General features: G+C 34.5%; 1 protein-coding gene across 10 annotated transcripts in view; it reads right to left on the bottom strand.

The window, feature by feature from the left end:
* LOC141449738 (discoidin domain-containing receptor 2-like) overlaps nucleotides 1-21466 on the bottom strand; it is a 587266-nt gene that overhangs the window by 269476 nt on the left and 296324 nt on the right. For all 10 annotated transcript variants that reach the window (XM_074119450.1, XM_074119440.1, XM_074119446.1 and 7 more), the window contains one exon: nucleotides 842-947. In XM_074119450.1, coding sequence (XP_073975551.1) covers nucleotides 842-947 — 106 coding nt within the window. The remainder of the gene's footprint in view (nucleotides 1-841; nucleotides 948-21466) is intronic.

The raw sequence follows: 21466 nt of genomic DNA, 5'->3' as shown, positions 1-21466 counted from the left end.
TTATAAGAATCCGTTCAAACTAGGCACAATCAACGGATAGGCAAGCCAAAGCTCTGGACTCCCACGCATTGTTTGTAGCAGCACTTATGGTGGCAAAGTCAAGATCCTAGGCAGGCGAGAGTTATTCGACGTTCCAGATCTTCGACTGAAGCCACGGGATTACTGTACATTTTATTTTTTAGATATCCCTACAAAAACTTTGCTGGATCAGTGCTCGTACTCTTCTTCATTTCTAATATAGTTAAAAACTATCAGTGATCCTGGTATAGAAAGCTTTGCTAAGAATAGCGGAGGCAGTTTACAAAAACTATTTTTTTCCCCGCAATATTTTTATTAGTTTCGCAAATAGAGTAGTAAATGTTACTGAAAAAAATCAGTAATTTAAAATCTATCACTTCAAAACGAAATTCAAGACCACACTCTAATAGAACGGGAACCACCAACAAGTTTTTCTTCGTCCACCAGTGAATGGAACAGAGCTTATAATAAACTCTCTTGTGAACAAGGCTCATAATTTCAGGATAGCAAGTGTAGCGAAGTCTAGTACTAGAAGTAAACGGCCTATTTCAGTTATGATGTTCCCAAAGTTTAAATTACATAGTTTAGTTGTACAGCTAAATTAGCGCTTTAAGTTTAGGCACAGTGACCGTAGACCAACTTAGTCGGGTCTATATCGCTTAACGATTTATCAACTTGTTGGTAACCATTTGTCTGTTATTTATAAAATAATACTTTGTAAATTAACTTTTTAAAATATATGTATGTATGTGCATCATTTAATTTGTCTTTTATTTAATCCCTAAAATTTGTCAACTTAAAGTTAAAATAAAACAAATCATACCTCGCGTTTTGTGGGCCGACTGATTTAATTTCGTACGTCGAACTGGCCGATATTGCTGTATCTGGAATCCTTCCTTCTTCCATGCCAAGAGCAGCCATACATTCCCCTAAAACACACAAAATAATTATTCTTAGTTTGCAGAAAGTGTAAAACAGCTTTTACAACAAATTATATTTCTAATAAGCTGGACTGTTTCTGTTATTTAATGAATAATGCAAAATCAATGAGATTTAAAGATTATATTTGACTGATGTTTATAAAATGGCGTTTAGATTGGTGAAGTATAATAATTCCTTGGGAAGAAAAAGGTAGGAATTTTGTGGGTGGGTTGTTGGCGATGAGGAATATTACAATATGATGTTATTCCATATCTCTGGGGCACCTTTATCCATATTCATAAGGCTGTCGTGCCTCAACTTTTTTTAGTCTTACAATTAATCCACTTGGATGTGAAAGTTAAAGCAAATAGTGCCCTCTAAGAGTCAATAAAGGAGAAAATCTGAGCTGGCAGACCTCTTTCAGAACAAAGTAAGATCTTTGTGAAACTAGGTCGTAGGCATCGTTTTTATCAAAGAATGCCTGAAGTTCAGATGATTCTGAAGAGGTGAGAATATTTGCGGTTAATTAGAGTTCTACCTCTGCTTTGGGTCAGTTAGTTATGGGGGCCATGAATACTTAAATGACTCAACGACCTTCCTTATATGATTAAGTAAAGATCATCTGATTACCGGTCATAATAGATTGTAAACCTAGAGAAAGAGCGAAACGCTTACCTACAGCGGGATACTTAAAAAACTGATCAAAAGTTGGTCGACATAAAGAAATTTTCAACAAAGAAAGTATAAAGTGGAGAATAATGGCCTTGGAAGATCACAGAAGTATGTTTTTAGGCTAAGAGGATTGTACAAGAAGTTGGGCAAAGAGATACGAAGTAAGATGCAATTAAGAGTTCTGGCTGGCGTTAAGTTACATCTTGGTCAGTCTCCTTGTTTTGCCAATAGAAGGTTCAGCTAGCGAAGATATTTTGGTGCATTAGGGTACGTTTACAACGGAGCTGTGAGCATAGATGATAGCGGAGATGATAGCAGTGATGCATCAGCGCTTATAGAATAACCTAGTACATTCTTATGTGAGCGTGCACAACGAAGCTTCGACTAGTGACTCATACTCGCTGCTATAAACGAGCATAGATGATAGAATTGAATTTTTCATTTTTCTGCTAGCTGAACTCCAGTATCGGAGCTTCAAAATGGACGTCGAAAAATTATTTAGTGCTGTCTTTACTCATTATTTTTGGTTATTATTTTATTATTTACTTTTAAACAATATTTTGTTTTTTAAATCGTGCTTACATTTATTTTCATGTGTATTTATTTGTTGTTTTTTTTCAATAAAATCATTACTAACCTAAGAGTAATCACTAGTTTTTCTTCTGTGGTTATAGGATTTCCATGACAATTTTTCCAAAGTTTTCTTAATTTTGACCTTATTTTTTCTAAAATATAGTCGAATGTGGGTGGACCCATCCTCACATATTCAAAAAAAAAAACGACCCGGATAATTTCTAAGTTCCTTATATAAATGGTGAAATTCACCCAAAGTACTTCGTTTTTTATTTATGGGATGTACATGATATTTTCTAAAGCGTTTTTTCTTTAAAATATACCATTTCGTTGCTGCTGAACATAAAAACTCTTCTTCACTTCTCGGATATGTTGCTTGTATAACAGCTCTGTTGTGCACACTAATCAGCGATTATATTTTACTCTATCAGTTATCATCTCTGCTATCATCTATACTCACAGCTCCGTTGTAAACGTACCCTTAGACTCCCTCGTGGTAATTTCTGCTCTTCTTAGAGTTTCTCTTCCTAGACGCCTATAACACCTCCCTGTCCGGTTATGAACAGTATTGCCTTCTTCTTCAGACTATGAGCAGCGGAGAAAGGGGAGTAGTTATAAAGCGAAACGAAATTTTTGTTTTATTTTTTCAACCTGAGCTCAGTTAAAAAATGCTAGCCAAGAGATTAGTAAAAATTATAATTTACACAATTGTAACCTTTAAATTTTTGTGAATGGAAGATCATATAAATTTAATCTTTATTTTCCAAAAAGCATCTTCAATTTTTTTTTTACAGAGCATTACATTTAACCCCCCATTTTATTCTTTTACGAGGAAAAAAATAATATTATCCGAATTTTATTGGTATTAAAAGAAACCAAAAAGTTTTGTTTAATGTATTATACACTTGGGGAAAAACAAAATTCTAAATCAAAATGTATGATAAATATTGAAATTTTATCTGTAAAAGTTCATATAATCCTATTTTCTGTTTTCTTTTGAGTGTTCTTTTATTCAGTGAATATTCCGAATACATCACAAATCAATATTTCACTGAATAAAACTAACTGAATATCACTGATGATGATTTGTTTTATTTTTTAGAATTTTATTAAAATTTTATTCAAAACTATTGATGCAATGAGTAAATATGGTTCATGATCAAAAAAATCAGGATTATTTGAGTAGAAAAGGCACTCACTGGAATCACTCCTTTATCATGAACGCTTATTACACTGCTCTCACGATAAGAGTAGACCGCGAGACCATCTTCTCTTCAGTCTCCTTGGAGGATTATCTGGTATAGCGGAAGAAGATAAGTGACCTATTAGAGGGTTAGGATGAGCTGCTGTAGAAGAATGAAATTTTAGAAAAATTGGTTTACGCAAGATCTTTGACGAAAGGGATTTTGAGATCATTGTGGATGGTGAGATTGAAAAACATAAAACGGAGCGTTATCGTAGTATTTTTGACTGTAATGACTGGATGCTTAGAGAGTTGAGATTTTTAGTCGATCCCCATACTTCGATGCCGTATGACCAAATAGTTCGCAGTATTAGGAGGTCTTTTGTTAGTAGATGGGTTTCAATCGTTTATCAAGCCTTTTCAGACTAGAATGGGGATTTCTCAATCTCCACAGCCGTAGGAAAATAAAATAACTATTTAATATTAAACAATAAACAAAATAATATGAGAGAATACTTGTAAAGTTTCAATCTTTTATTTCGAAAGTTGACCATTTCCTTGCGAGCTCGGTAAAAAATATGAGGAGAAAACTTTTTGCGTTTTTAAAAGAGATGAGAAAGCCCAAGTATTTTAATAAAGGTATTCCGGAACATTATAGTGGTTTTGCTGTTTTTATGAGAAGCGTCCCTTTGGCGAAGGGCAACGAAAATGTTCACCTTGTTATTAGAACTTACTGTACACCCTCTTTGAGTAGCAGGAGTTTTTCTTAGCTCTTAATTTAGTTTTCCATCCTGCTATAAGGGCTAAGGAGTGTAGAAAAGAAACCGCCCCTAAATTAATTTATTGCGATTCATTTAGGTTAATCCTTAAGGGCGGAAAGGCTTTTGTTGGAACCAGGTTGAATTGTAGGGGTAAGAAGAATCATGGTGTAGAAGTCTGAAAGAAGGGAGAAGGTTGTTATTCCCTGGAAGATGTAGAGCTATGCCCTTTTCTTAGGGAGTACAGGCCATAGTAACAAACCGTACTTCTTCGATCTGGGCTCCTATCTTCGTCTCCTTTACCAGCTGTCCCCGCGCACTCCTTTTAAACTTCACTTAATTCTAAAGCAGTCCTCCCCACTTCGAGTCCAACCGAACTATAAATCTAATACCACTTCCCGTACAAACTAATGGCACCTTTAGGCTGGTAGACGAGCCAATGGTAGTCCATTGAATTCAAGAAGGTTCATTATCTAATTGCCATTGATCTACACATTTCTGCTTGAAAACTTTGCCTACCCAGCAGTAAAATCCTATAATTTGGGTGTTAGCAACGATCAATCTGTTAAGAATTACATCTTGTAATTCAGAAATGTTTTTAGGACCTTAACAAATTGTTCTATTTCCTAAATACATAATAAGAAATTACTAAGAAGCTATAGGATGATAGAGTGCAAGTATTACTTTATCTAAAGTAAAGAACACTATGTACACATAGTATTTTGTGCCTGTAGATGATTCATTTTTTCAACTCTATGTGCACTTTAATTACGCATTTTTTCTTCATTTTATCATAAATATCCACAAATTAAAAAAATTAACCACAAATTTTTATTGTAAGGCCATACTCACATGGAGGCTGATATTGTCCAAGCACTAATTGACAGGAAAAGAAAGCAACGCTTTCTGTGTGCCCAAGGTCTAAGTTATATTTTAAAGAAGCTTTTGATGAAAAGGAATTTCATGAAACCAATTTCATAAGGAAGGCTCGAAGAGACCACATCTGAAGTGACTATCTGGCTACAATTATGCAGTAAGTAGCTTACACAACCAGTGCCAGGAATAAAAAACAACGGCCCCGCCTCTGGTCAGTTTTCCTCAACAGTTAGCTGGGAGACTAGTAGCTCTTTTGATGATCAAATTTTACTAGTAACTAAGAATTTCTGAACAAGTCTGGAAGCAGAACTCCTAGTTGTTTGCTACAAACATTGTGGCTGCCTATATTCATAGACTTCTGAGATATTATTGGCTGGCTGCATTCTTATTCTTGTACAATTAATTGGCTAGTGTTTATAGAATTGCACAATAACGGCGTTACAAGGAACCCCATTCTAACTCTACCATCAGGTTTATGGTTCATCTGCGGAATTGACCTTGAGAGAAACTATCCTCATTTAAAAACTATTCAGTCTCCAAAAACTACTTTCAATGTCGATCCTAGGCATTTGTTGCCATCGTGAAGAGAACTAAGTGTGTAATGCAATCATTTGAATTCTAAGGTTACCTCTGAGGGTATGATCCGCATTCGGGGTTTTGAGACTACGCCTTCAGGACAGAAAGTGAATATTGGGCCTTCATAACGCTTCCTTAGAGAAGCATAAAAAGTTTAGAAGTGATTGCCTTAAAATAAAATAAAAAAAAAAACGATTATCGTCTATAGTTGAAGATATTATACGATTTTTGAAATTCTTATTATAATGTAAATATTTTACACAAAATCTTAAAGACTAGTCTTAAATCTTAAAAATTAAATCTTTTTCACTTAAAATGAAATGTAATAAATCCCTCTACAGCCATTCTCCCATCGCCATAACAATAGCAAAAGAGATAGAAAGTTCCAGTCTCCAACTTAACAAAAATGCAACAATAAACAGAAAAGATTGATATTTACAATGAAAATGATGGACTGTATTTGGTCCATATTAAAACATCAATAATGAAGCTGGATGGAATGAAGCATACTTTATTACAGCATTTTTTCCACTAGAATTACCAAAGGTATTTTATATTCAATATGAGAACACAATTTTTATTTTTTTCTAAATTTTCATCTCGGAGTATTTCTTTTGTTTATTATAATCTTAAAATATCTTATAAAACACATCGTACCGTACACATTCAAGGGATAATGATTTGTCTACTCAGTTCACTAACCAGCGTGTTACATCAAAGGTTTATGAACCAAACCAGTGTAATGAAATAAATTTATCAAAGTATGTTTATATTATGAAGCTGGTCGATATGTTGATTGTAATAGTATGAACAAGATTCCAACATCTAAATTCTTGATTGAATCATAAACCTGAAGATAAACGAAACGGATTAATCCAATTGTACATTTGAATTCATTTGAATTAGAACTATAAGTTTGATCTTTACAACAATTTAATTAAGCTAGGACATATAACACTGATTATTACTTTAAATATTAATTACTCTATCAAGTTGTGAATTTACCGGTTTTTTCGAGATTCGTGATAAATAGAACTATACTATTCTATTTGCGGTAACACTGGACTACTTAGTTTGTTTCTACTGAGAAATAATTATTGTTAAATTAAATATTGATAGAAATAGGATTGTGAGCACATAATGTGTAAATAACTAGTATTGTGTATTAAAACGAACATCTCCAAACAATAGTTAGAGAACATGCATCCCACTCGTATATTTGGTGTATATGTGAGTTTTGGTGAAGTTTGTTCAGCAATGGCTATTTTGGTATCTGAGTTATTGTTAATATGGTCATTGATAACGTTTTTGTGAAACGCTTTGTGGTTGTACATTTTTTTATTCATTCTAAGATGTCCATAAGTCTTCTTGAACTTAACAGCACCATTAAGTTATTCATACTGTCCAGTTGATGACTGTGTTTGATAAGGTAAGTTGTGATAATAAGAACGGATGTGTTCTTTGTATCTGTCTTTGATTTTCCTTTCACTTTGGTACTATCACAGCCAGAGCAGAGTTGTGTCAGTGATTTCCACTGTTGTCATAAGGGCTGATAGTTTTGGTATATGCAAATACCTTAGTAGTTAGTTGCTGTTTCTAAATGCATTCCTCAGGTTTAGTTTCCTGAACAGGTTAAGTCTCTTTTCTTAAATAGGTTAAGGTGGCTAATATTAATGTGTTTTTACATTAGTAAGTTGTTTGGTGTACCTTGAATGACAATCCGAAACCGAGTGGGTGGGAACATAGAAAGAATGCGCGTTAAGACTGATAATATCAACAATGTTCGCTAGTTTCTGATGCCTCTGAAACTCTCCAAAATGAAACTCAAGACTTTTTTCCACTCATTCCTCTACATCATCAAAAACTAGATCTGTACCACAAAGTCAGAGCTAACATAGCACCAGGAATATCTATACACATACGAGATATCTCTCAGGTACCACAAAACCACTTACACTCATACAAACCCAAATAGAGCGAGTTTACTCCTATATGTGAACATAAATATCAACGATGACATATTCTGCAATGTTCTACAAACCATTTACCATCGATCCATGTCAAAGTCTAAAATTCTATTTTATATTCAAGTGAAGTTGACAGGCACTTTGGTTTTTGTTTATCGTCATATGACGCACACCGTTATTTCAAAACATATCGCCCTTCTTCCATATTTTATTCGCAAATTATTTTGAAGGTAAAACAGTTTTTAAAATATACAAACGTCGATTAATTTATAAATTTAAATTATGAAAAAAAAAAAAAAAATCCTACGCTTAAAACTTTGTTTTGATTTTCTCTTACTTCATACTCGTACATGAAATTAGGCAAGAGAAAGTTTTAGCAAGAATGTTTCAAATATTGATGTTTTTTCACTGGTAAAATTTGAGGTACCTTGGGTCAAAAAATGTGGTTTTTACACATTTTTCTGTTTGTCTACGCTGAGTATGGTCAGCATAACTAAAAAACGGAACTTCGCAGAAGGGGCCATTCTAAGGCCCGAAGTTGTAACTTTTATTTGAATGGTTTTGCCAGGAAGATTTGATTTAGGGCCCTTCCCAGCGAAAGATGGATAACCAGGCTTGTTGCCTTCCAGTCCATTTGAGTGATGTATGACTTATCACCAATTAAATCAAATTAAAGATGAAATTTTTAACAAATATTTAACCTTCAAGAAGTGATTGGCCTTATTATTGAATAAATGTTTGTATTTTTTCGAATATAGGACCTTTAAAGCGTTACAATGTTATGTATTTGGAGATCTGGGCGTTGGAAGATGGAGAAGAGTGGTTTAAAAGAGCGGTATAAAATTATTGAGGCGGCCAAGGTCCTTTATTGCCAAACAAGAAGACGAAGAAGAAAAAGGAAGTGGTTATGTATAGTAAAAAGAATTGGGAATGATTCAAAAGCAAGGAAATTGGGTGCCACATGAATTGAAGCCGAGAGACGTCGAAAGGCGATTTTGCATGTCGGAAATCCTGCTTGAACGCCACAAAAAGAAGTCGTTTTTGCATCGTATCGTCACTGGTGATGAAAAATGGATTCACTACGACAACCCGAAGCGCAAAAAATCATGGGGTAAGCCCGGACATGCAACAACATGGACGGCCAAGCCAAATATTCATGGCGCCAAGGTAATGCTGTGTATTTGGTGGGATCAGAAGGGTGTCATCCACTATGAGCTGCTGAAACCAGGCCAAACTATAACGGGCGAGTTCTACAGACAACAATTGATGCGTTTGAAGCAAGCATTGGCAGAAAAACGGCCAGAATATGCGTCCAGGCACGAGTCTGCAATTTTCCATCATGACAATGCTCGGCCACATGTTGCTAAACCGGTTAAAACGTATTTGGAAAACAGTGGATGGGAAGTTCTGCCTCACCCGCCTTATAGCCCAGACCTGGCCCCTTCCGACTACCACTTGTTTCGATCGATGCAGAATGCTCTTTCTGGAATACGCTTCACTTCTGAACAGGGTATCACAAATTGGCTTGATTCTTTCTTGGCTTCAAAAGACGAACAGTTCTTTTGGGATGGAATCCATAATTTACCCGAAAGATGGGAAAAAGTAGTGGCTAGCGATGGACAATACTTTGAATAGAATATTTTGTACCAATTTTTTATAATAAAGCTCCAATTTCACAAAAAAAAATCCTTAAAATTAATGCACACTCCCTATAATATAACTAAAAGTCCACAATTCTCTTGCACATTGTAAGTTTGAAGATAAGTACTTACATTTCTCTTATAGGGGTAAGAGAAGTCGTAAGGATGGGTGTTATTAACAGCTTTTTATTCATTTCTATTACAGCATAAAGTAGAGATTACCAAATCAACCAAAGGAATATAACGTACATTTCCCAAGTCATTTTAAAAAATAACACTTTAGAGTTATTAAAATGTATTTTAGAATTATGCTTGAGGAACAAATTGACAGAATTTCAACCAAAGAAAATATTATTTGTGTTAAAAACTAGGCAATAGCTTGGGAGTAAAGATGATGGCGTAAAACCTCCACAAGTTGGGGATCAAAGTGCGAGAAGATTAATACAATAGGAACGTATCAGTAACTTGTAAGAATCAATCAGTTCGTACCGCCCCGTTTCTAGTAAGCAACCCCTTGGAGATTTCTCCAACGTGCTCTCTGACTGCCAGGCAGGCAGGTCTATAGTGAAAACTAATAGCTTTTGGTTAGGCGTAACACCGTCTCTATGGATAGGCAGCATGCTATAAGCAGCAACCAAGGGCTTCTACAAGAAAAAAGAGATCTCTGGATGCACTTTGGAGCACACAATCGGTTTCATCGGAAATGACTTTTCCGCTCGACTAGTCACAATCACCAATCTCTCCACCCACTCTTATTCTTCAGCTGCTTCTTCTTTCAACGTCCTTCAAACACTCTTTTCTCTCCTTCTTCTTTTCATTACCGCCCTTTCTTTATACTCACATTCTGTAAATCTTAAGCGATTGTCTCTTATAATTACACTGGAAGCCATTAGTTGACAAGATGGCACATTTTTATAACCAGAGCACTTTCCAAACAATTACAGAGTATTTATACTTAATATTAAAGGGTCAAACAAAAATGATGAATTCTAATCTGTCTTAGAGATATTCATTTCCTAAAAATCTTAAAAACGATCATGATTTTTCCGGTTGAATTTTTTGGCCAATGGCAGTAAAAAAAAAAATTGAAACTTCAAGTTTTTCAGGATTTGGAAGAGAAAATTTTTATTTGACTCAAGGAAGAAGGAAGTAATTCCTTGAAGATTTTTAAGCAGGTGACTGGATTCATTTGTGAAAATATAAATAAATCACATCAACAATTTAAATAATGGATTTTGTCTTTGATTCTGATGTCGACGTGGGCAAGCTTCGGTCCAAACTTCTCTTAAAAATTGTCCCAGCCCCTGGTGTAGCCTCTCCCACTAACCTGAACATTCCCTTCATCAGGGGTATCAAACTCGCGGCCCGCGGGCCGCATGCGACCCCCGAAGTAATTTTTTATGGCCGACGATGTTCTAAAATTAAGTGAAATTATAAAAAATTGTTACGAAGAAAATGAAGCTTAGGGGAGATCTAGGCAATACCGTACACAACATTCCCTCGTTAACCCTTTAACTACCGAAGACAAGTATAAACGTGAGCCAGTGCTTTTACTGGAGGCCTGTGGGTGACTATTACCATCGATGTTTAGAAACCCTCCGTGTCACGTGATGTAAATTGCCAATAGCGGAAACCTTTAAAAGGGCATTCTGTGTTAAGATGTTGTAGATCATAACTATCAAATCAGATTTGAAAATTTAATGAGGCTCGCGTCAATCTAGCCTGTTGCATCAAATTGCTCGTTTTTTAAATGAATTGGATAACCCTTGTTTAGATTTCCACTTTTTCTGTTTTTGTCACCTACTTTTATGGCCAGGGCTAAAATAAACATGAAGGGTAGCTTACTTTTGGAAAATCTAAGGTAAAAAACAACGGAAAAATACCGAACTGGTTTCCAGTTCGTCCAGATTTCTAGTTGTTTGGTCTCTGTTATCTAGTATAATCGTCAAAGCTAAAATATACCTATAGGGTAGCCTTCTTTCGGAAAATTTAAGGTAAAAAACCACGGAAAAATATCAAATTGGGTTCTAGTCCGTCTAGATTTCTACTTGTTTTGTCTCTGTTATGTAGTGTTGAGGCAAAACCTAAAATATACTTAAAGGGTAGCCTTGTTTTCGAAAATGTAAGGTAAAAAACACTGAGTTAGCTTACAGTTCGACTAGATTTCTAAAGCATTCTGGGTTCTGATGTTATGAATCATACCTTTCAAATCAAATTTGTAATGCGATGTGGCCCGCGTGAATCTTGCCTATTGCACCAAATTTAGTATGACACCGCAATAGTCTTTTTCCTCTAACAAACACTTCCATACAGATCCTCTTATCGTGCATCCGTTACATGTTATACATATGTAAATTTTAAAATAAAGGAATAAAATAAGAAATTTTAAAATATGATTTAGGATAAAAGAGGCAAATAATAGTAAAAGCAAAAGAAAAATGTGCAGAATTAGAGTATACGGACACAACAACTAAATACAATGTGTGCGAAAGAGTGGATTGGCCAGAAAAAAGGAAGAAAACTTGCAGCTTTTAGGGTTATTGGTGCTTGGTAATTGACCACTTGCTCAAGTGGTCGGGCTTATCGATCTGACATAGACCAATTCTCAAAGTGCCACCGCTACCACCAGCCTTCTGTACTTCTAGTGGCTACATATTGACTCCACTATTCCCCCAATTCCCATAATGGTGATTTCATTTCATTTTTTTTTTCTTTCTTTTACTTTTATTTATTATTTACTACCAGAAGCACTTTGATATATGCGCCCATGTTTATGAATAAGTAACTGGTTTGAAATTATTATTATTGGTCGTAAGTTTTAACCAACTTCTCAATGTAATATTTATGGTATACATATAATGATTTTTAAAAATTGTGCCGTACTCCCAACCAATAGCGCAAAATGCATTCTGCCGTGGCGATTCGCTAAATGAAAAACTTTCCCTAGCTAAAGAACCATTTTGTGAAGGAATGTGTACATTAAACAATTCCTAAGGTTTGGCGTTCATTGTTTGTTAAGAACTAGTGAACGATGTTGGAAAAATTAAAATTTTAATTTACAATGCGACTCCTGTCACCGAAGAATTAGGATCAAATTTGTCTCCAAAATTCTGTACTTGAAGAAATTTGAAAATAGAGAGGTCTTTGATTTTAGGAGTTTCTTGAAAAAGTTGGGTTCCTAATTCCTAAGTATTGCAGTATTATTGTAATCGGGTATAACATTCAGGTCGAAACAATTAGTAAAAACTATTAGTTAAAAACACTCAATTTTCAATCTCCAAATCGGGTGATTATGTGTTATTATTGAAAATGTGGTTAGGTCTAATGTCCTGGATAATATTAGTACAATCAAAAATCAAAGATTAGTATGATATATTCCTGTAGACAGCAAAAAAATGAGAATTTCTTGAGTCAGCAAGTAAAAGTGTGAAAGAAGAGATTTCAACAGTCAAATCCTCTACGTCAAATTGATGGTTCAACCTCTGACGATAAATGAGAACCTGAAAAGGGTTAGAAATAAGAAAAACAATAGCTCTGAGACAAAAATGAAAAAATCAAACGCTATAAGTTATTTCACTAACATTTTCTAGTACAATGAGCTTATCACGATGAAAAGCAGTTTTTCTTAATAAAGTTAAAAATAGCTTAGGATGGAAGATTTGCGAGGAATCGGTCAAATAAAACAACTCGTCTCTTTGCCAACGTTTCGACAAATATATTGTCCTCTTCAGGGCGTGGCTCTGCGGGTTGGTTGAGTTACAGAGACAGTTAAAAATAGCGAAATGATGATGAAAATAATACAAGACTTCATTCCTAAAAATATTAGAGAAGTCTCGAACTCTGAATTCGTAATAAGAACTCAGAATTTGGAAATTATAAAAATCAAGTTAAAACAAAGTTTGTGTTTTGGGCAGGTGCTAATTTCAAAAGACAGTTCGGATTTGCCAAAAAACTTGGGGTTTTCTTTATTTTCCAAAGCGTAAATCACACAAAGATCAAAAAGTAGCAATTTGGAATAATAAATTGAACTAACCATCTAAGTTCAACCGTTCTCCAGTTAGACTTAGCCGGTATAATGGGTAGCTCTAGTAATATATTTTATATTTGATAACGCCCCTAATTATTGTAGTCATTAAATTAGTTGTATTTAAGTATTCTTAACTTAAAAATGCTTAAGTCAAGAATCAAATTCTATTTCTTTAAATAAATTATCCTATTCATGTAAGTTCCCAAATACTTCAATCATACAGCCTGCTACATAGTTCTTATTACATATCTCGTCGATTTATTGATTATGACAATAATCGACTGTAAATTTACAAAAACCATCCAAAAAAGAGCATTCTTAATTTCTTGGAATATTCACCGAACAGAAAATTACAACTTCTTTTCAGTTTTACAAATCTAGTTAATTGTAAAGACGGAACATTTAACGCAGTTAACAGGTCATACTGCTACTTATTTGGGTTTAAAAAGGAAAGAGAAGAAAGAACTTTAAGCTTAATCTTCACGTAGTGTATATACCGGAGTACAATACTACCGTGACTTGTAAACAGTGTATAATATACTGCGTGTAAGTTTGCTAGCTAGTAAATACACATACAGGAAGAAGATACACTTTCTTCAGTTATACAATATGCTAATTTCATTTTCCCAAGTTAGATTTTATGCTTATCATGGCAGCTCTGTAGCTTTGGACAAGCATATCAATGAACAGACAATGGCATACTTCTGAAACTAAGAGAAACGAGATGTTCACTGTCTTTAAATTTAAGGTCAAAGAAATAAACTTCATTAATAGATTTATTACATTTAATAGCAATTTAATTTGCTTATTTTTTTATTTTATTTTGTTGTTCATAATTTTATCTAACTGTGCTAAATCATTCAGCTAACTCTACTGTAAAAACAAATTCTTTACATATTCTTCCACTACAAAGAAGAGCTACTTATTCAGAGTTCATGGTATTCCTACGGGTATAACAGTTTAGCAACTCAATTAATGTAAAAGACATTGATAATTAATCCCAACATAAAAATAAGTAAACATAAGCTTGATGAGTTAGTTGATGAGCGGTTCTTTGTTTAGCAAATTATTAGGCAGATAATGCAATCTACAAGAGCTTATTGATTATAAATAAATAAACTGAGATGGACTTAGCAAGGATCTTCTACCAACTACTGCTTGTCTTCCGGGAGCTGCCCAAGGAAACAAATATTCTCATTTGTTTCAATACTTATCCTTCTTCATTTTCTTTTCAAGTAGTTCTTCAAGAATATTATTGTTCTAAACATTCAAGCACGCGCTAAAAATGTTTGCTGCAAATCAGAATCAAACAATAATTTCAGCTTTTATTTCAACGTCTTTCGCAGGAAAACAACGATGAGAATAAGAGCAGCAATGGAAAACACTATGTTTTACCTCCTCGAGTTTTTTTTTTCGAGAAAAATGACTCCATGGAGCGTTATGAGGACATGTCGCTTAGCCAGGATTGATGTAATCCAAGAACTCACGTTACATCCTGCTTAGCACATAGGAAGGCCCTCCCAGGACATTTCAGGGAAGATATTTAGGGAGAAGAGAAAAAGCTATTGAGCAAGATGAAGCGCATGCTGCTCACTTCACATTAAATCAAATCCAAGGCGTCAGGGTGGAGCGTACTAAAGTATGAATGGTCTAGTGGTGAGTGTATCTAGGGATGAATGATACGTATACGAGTGTGTCTAGGACAGAGCGTACAAGTAACCAAGTAAGCAAGTTTCTACTATAATCGTTTTTTTTAGAGTAAGTAACAAGGGAGAAGGAATTTCATCTCCTCACTCTAGAGAACATTGATAATCTCAAGGTTGAAGCTCGGGATATGTCCTCCTAAGTGAAATCTAAGGGTGTGTTTAGAGCCAGGAGTTTCCTAGGGTTTCTAGAGAGCCTTAGGCGGTTCAGGGTTAGAAGACTCTCCTAAGAACAAACTAGCCTTCTAATTGAGGGCTAATTTTGGAAGATCTGGAGTAAGTCGTTTAATAAACAAATGTGAATAGCTACAATCTGGCTGACCACCAACTGTACGCTGCCTCAACTACTTTCATGACGAGGTAACGAAACAAAATAATAGTAATAATATAGGATAATTTTCAAGTTTTAATTAGATTTAGCAAAAACCATAATTGCAAGACAAGAAAAACATATAAGTGCTCATGCGTTTATATTTTTGGTCCAATCAGAGCAGATTCATGAAGTAATTAGTTTCATAGAATCATTAGAAAAATGTTATTTCAAAAAATGGAATAAAAAAAAAATACCATAAACAATTAATCCCTCTTTGTAGTACATCCAATTTGGCGACTTAATAATTTTATTCCCCATTGTGCGAACAATGGTACAATGTTAACCATCACAACGTTAGCTACCTACAACACCAAATCTACAAATGGTAAGCCAAGTGATAAATGCAAATTTCCGTCGCTCTCTATTACATTCACCCGCAACTACCCCCCCCCTCTGTTGTAGAGGATAACAGAAAGGGCGGTAATGCTTCTAATGCAGTTTGGGTGCATCTCGCCTTTACTACTAGTGGTACACTGTAATTGTATGCATCCAATTACACAGTTAATCAACAATGTAACCAAAACTGTATTGTGTTTTCGTAGCTGAATGTACATAAAACATTATTAAATTGCTACTTTGTGAATAACACTAATTTGCAATATTTTCTGATTAACAAAGCTTAAGTGGTTTGTGCTTAACAAATTATTGTTTATTATATTATTGAACAATCTTGTAAGTACTCGTATTCAGTTATCTAATGCCTATAGTAGCGCGGGAACAAAATTTAGTTACTTCCCTTTTTCAATCAGACAAAAACTTTAGAACGCAACATCATGAGAAAATATAGAAAACAGTTGGAAACGAATAATAAAATTTGTACTAAAATCAAAATAAACCCTGAAATTCGCCAACACTAATTTAATAGTACCCATATTAAAGCTGACAGTAGGTTGTATAAGGGTTGATCGTCAAAAACTGCACGAAAAAGCGTAATGTTGAAAAACACCCAACTTTGTCAATTTTTTTTCTTTTTCTATAAAAGATAAAATTCCCAAATTTTCTTTAAATTATAGGGCAAACCCTCCTTTATAACTATAATTTTGTTGCTATGCCTCTATGATTTACAAGCTTGCATACGAGCTCAAAGAGAACCTTTTGAATCGACTTAAAGCATTGACACAAGGCACTGATTCAGTTGTTATAAATAATAAAATTTGCTAACCATTTCGTTTTATTTTTCATTGGCAAATAGATGATAGTAAGTTCTTTTAAAAAAAAACTTCGATCTGTTTTAGTTAAATAATTAATCGAAGTAGAATTTATTATGTCTAATGATATCCCAACAAATTTCAAAAGTATTATTTAGAATGTTAGAAGACGAAACAAAGGAATTTCTAACTAAAGTTCATTTTCTAATTTTTCATTTTTTGAAAAACCTTTACATTCATAACTAATCATACTAATGTGTATAATCCTGCTCTGGCACAAAATTAGAATTTTTATAGTAGAAAATTTGGATATATTCTAGTGAAACTGGTAAAGGTTACCTATTAGTTCCTTTCATTCTAAACCCTAATTCACAAAACTAGCAGACTTTAGGTATCTAATAAGATTTTTATATTCGACTAAGACCGCCATGTATCTGTAAGGAACTGCTTCAGTTCCAAGGAAGAGAATATCTATTAACTGGAAATGAATGACAACAGCATTTATTTCAGTGATTGTTATTTTGAATGAATTACTAATAGAACTTGAAATGATGGGAAAAAGTAGAAGGCTGTTGTTGACTAAACAATTTAGTGAACTTTAAAAGAATGATATGAATCAAACATAGGTAGAAAATTCGAAACTAGGAACAAACTGTTTTCAACTTTTTGTTAGAGTTCGATATAAAAATAAATAAATAGCTTTTAAATCTCGAAATGACCAAGTTTTTTTTAAAGAAAGATGTCTAATTTCCATTAAGAGGAAAAACTATCATGCCCTGCGGAAGAAAGCCTGTGAGCAAGTTGTAAAGGATTGATTTCAAGAAGTGGATGTTGGCCGAAGCTACGAATGCTAGCGGATTGCCATGACTTCCCGGGAGATTGTTCTCGGGACACCACCCTCCTGCTGGAGGAGAGAATCTTCCAAACTCTACCACATTCACGGCACGTACACTCGTTACCTCTTTCAGCCTTAAACCTGTACACTGTACTGCAGGCTGAAGTTGCTCCCCTACTTTTCACTTGAGATCAAGCTAATTGCCTTTTTATTTTCACTTTTTACCAGATGACCACCTGGTTCGCATTTTAAAACATGTTTTAAACATTCGGCTTAAAGGTCTCTCCACCAACTGACTCACATTTGCTTTCACTTTTTTTTTTTGTATAAAATTTAATTTTGATGTAAAAGTGGAAATTCTTGTATCATTAAGCTGTACTGTTTTAGAAAACCAGTCTAGATGCTTAGTAAATACTCGAGTTATAATACAAACAATACGTAGCAAGTAGTCCCAATAAGTAGCGAACCAAAATTTCTAATTTTATTTTTTAAAAATGTTTGAAAAATCTTACGACTTTCTTATACTAATACTCTCAAAGATTGAAAACATTTTCTGAAACTCGTTTCGTTTGAATTATGTTAAATTCTTATTACTTTGAAAGGTGGCTTATCCCTCTCACAGAAGTATCATTAATTCAGTTTCTTGGGTGTTAAATTTGCATATCACTGAACAAAGTTTAGATAATATCGTAGGAGCAGGATGCAAATTAAATCTAAAATACTCAAATCTAGTTGCATTTCCGGTCTGCAGTTTTTCTTTTAATTTGGGCATTCAGTTTCAAATAAAATTCTTATTAATATAGATGGCAAGCTAGAAGAATAAATAATGGCACAATAAGGCGATAACCTAACAACCACTTCCCTCTCCCAGAACTATCCTTAATAGAATTCTCCACGGAAAATGTACGTATTTAGTCAAACTTATAGATCTAGATCTACATACAAACAATTAGTACCCCAAATTTAAAATACTGAAAATTTTATATAGCAAAGTTGACCCGAACCTAATTATGGTACCTAAACTACGAGTAAATATCTAATTTTAACTTACTGCCATTTTTCGTTTTGAAGTTACGGTAGACATAATATGTTATATACAGGGTGATCCATTTAAAACACACCAATCGCTAATAACATTTTTAGCAAAGCGGAAAGCCGGATAAACGCATTAAATAAACTATGTTTTTTTTTTGTCTAGTTTCCAAATTTTCCACCCCCGATGCTGTATCTTCATTTTTTGCGGAGTTACGGCCAAAAACCCGATTGAGGTTTCATAAGGACCACTGGTTTATGACAATGATTATGAAAGCTACATAAAAAAAAATATGTGAAAAATGACGTTGATCCCGTTTCGCTATCCCTAATATTTGTCGAGTTATTTAAGATCAAAGTTACAATTTTATTTATTCGTGAACGGTTTTCGATATTAATTGTCCACCAGAAATACACACGTTTTGGGAGGCCCTCTGACAGCAAAACATGTTATTTTTGACGCAAAGAAAAAAAATAAAATAATAATTGAAGGTTTTAAAAAATGTATTAGGTACAATGTAATGGTTGTGGGTGAATCAGGATAAATTTGTTTCATCAAATAAAAGCAACCATCACATCATGTTAATGTACCTCGTATACAAGACTTCTTGACCTGTAATTGTGGTACGAATTGTGCCAGGGAAAGGCGAGTGTTGGTCTAAATGGTCCAAAGCGGGGCTTTGTAAGTGGGAGATCTCCAGTTCGAATCCCGCATATGACTACATTTCATTAAAAAAAGTATTATGATGTATACATGTATGACTGGATACGCGGCATTGATGCGTTTGAAATGGATCACCCTGTATAGACAAACATACCTACAAATCAATTTGGAAAAATTACTTTTTTCGAACTGAGAAAATCCAAAAACGATATGTGAAAACACCAAATTAAAATTCTGCGCGATTACAAGTTCTCCTCTTATTCAGTTGAGAGTACGATGGGAAAATAATTGAAGAAAAATTCATTGGATTTTTCTTTCAAAAAACCAAATAACTGGTTAAGCACATTAATGGAAGGATATTACAGAATATAAACCAATTACTATTCTTTTAGCAGAAAATATAAATTTTGTATTTTCTTCCAATTCATCTTTATAGTTCGTTTGATCTTGGAACAAGAACTTTTGTCACTTGAGGCCAGCGCACGTTTTTTCCCGTCAAATATCTGTTTTAGAGATCAGTTGTTATTTTCTACAGGTTTCCTACTATCTTAAACCATTGGTTTGCACTTCTATGATTAAGTAAATAACATGTTCAAGCGCCTCTAAGTACTTGCAACTATTATATTAACTACGAGGGTCGTTTGAAAAGTCCGTGCAAAAATAAAAACTACTTAATTTTTTGGGGTAAACCTTTTTTATTTTTCAACATAGTCTCCTTTTAGGCTTATACACTTCGTCCAACGCTGCTCTAGTTTGTTGATCCCTTCCGAATAATAGGATTTGTCCAAGTCTGAAAAATAGCCATTCGTTTCTGCAATCACCTCCTCGTTTGAATAAAATCTTTTTCCCGCCAGCCATTTCTTCATATTGGGCAACAAATAGTAGTCCGAGGGAGCCAAGTCTGGAGAATAGGGGGGATGTGAAACGAGTTGGAACCCTATTTCTATTAATTTTGCGACCACAACTGCTGAGGTGTGAGCTGGTGCGTTGTCGTGATGGAAAAGGACTTTTTTGTGGGCCAATCGTGGGCGTTTTTCTTGCAGCTCGGTTTAAACGGTCCAATAACGATGAATAATATGCACCTGTAATAGTTTTACCCTTTTCCAGATAGTCGATGAGGATTATTCCTTGCGAATCCCAAAAGACAGTCGCCATAATCTTTCCGGTCTTCGCCTTTTTTGGCACAGATTCCCGCTTGGTAACCAATTGTTTAGATTGTTCTTTGGTCTCAGGAGTGTAGTGATGTATCCATGTTTCATCCACAGTGACGAAACGACGCTTAAAGTCCTGCGGATTCTTCTGGAACAGCTGCAAACCGTCCTTGCAACACTTCACACGATTTCGTTTTTGGTCAAGCGTGAGCAATCGCGGCACCCATCTTGCGGATAGCTTTGTCATGTCCAAATGTTGATGCAAAATATTATGTACCCGTTCATTCGAGATGCCCACAGCACTAGCAATCTCACGCACCTTCACTCTTCTGTCATCCATCACCATATCATGGATTTTATCAATGATTTCTGGAGTAGTAATCTCAACAGGGCGTCCAGAACGTTCAGTGTCACTTGTGCCCATATGGCCACTCCGAAAATTTTGAAACCACTTATAAACTGTTCTAATCGAAGGTGCAGAGTCACCATAATGTTTATCAAGCTTCTCTTTAGTCTCCTGAGGCGTTTTGCCTTTCATAAAGCAGTGTTTAATCAACACACGAAATTCTTTTTCGTCCATTTTTTGAAAATCACTCGACTTCCTCGATTCAAACGAATGCCAAACACAAAGAAATAGACCGATCTGGCTGTAACTTGGTGTGTGTTCTTCCAAGAGATGTTACTAACTAAACATAACCTCGATACGCGCCAGTGGTGCTATCTCTCTGACTTTGCACGGACTTTTCAAACGACCCTCGTATACTAGGCTCGTTTTAAGTATATTCTTTCAGTTCAATTTTATCCACTTATTTTAGTCCAATTTAAACAGCTTACCGTTAAGTCTGGTTAGTTCTAAATCCCAATTACTCTATAAATCACAAATTATTCTTATTAGCTTTTATGTATTCCTTGGAGCAGGTAAATAATGCACATGTAAATCCTGGAAGATGTTATGTATTTCTTAAAAAGGTAAATATAAACTTAACAAAACGCACACGTTTTCATTTCCTTGTTCTCCGCATAACCATACTGTCCACTCCCCTCCTGCTCAATCGATCTCTATATCATATCGATATCAAATATACCACATAGCTGAAACAATTTATCTGCTTTAATCGTCTTTGCTTGATTATTTGATATAGTATTGAATGTGATATGAGTGCAAACAGAGACAATAATGAAACAGAAAATAACCATAAATAAAACCATTTTTAAGTAATTTAAATAATTTAAAACATGGATTAATATAATTTTTCCACTTATTTATATTGTGTTCCATAAACAATATAATTCATGCCACAATATATTACAATAATATTGATTATCAAGGTAGAAATTCTCCAGAGAAT

The sequence above is a fragment of the Rhodnius prolixus genome, unplaced genomic scaffold, assembly GCF_049639745.1.
Source record: "Rhodnius prolixus isolate KJV_2025 unplaced genomic scaffold, Rpr scaffold_2, whole genome shotgun sequence".
NCBI classification, from domain to species: domain Eukaryota; kingdom Metazoa; phylum Arthropoda; class Insecta; order Hemiptera; family Reduviidae; genus Rhodnius; species Rhodnius prolixus.
This window is presented reverse-complemented; position numbering and strand designations above follow the sequence as displayed.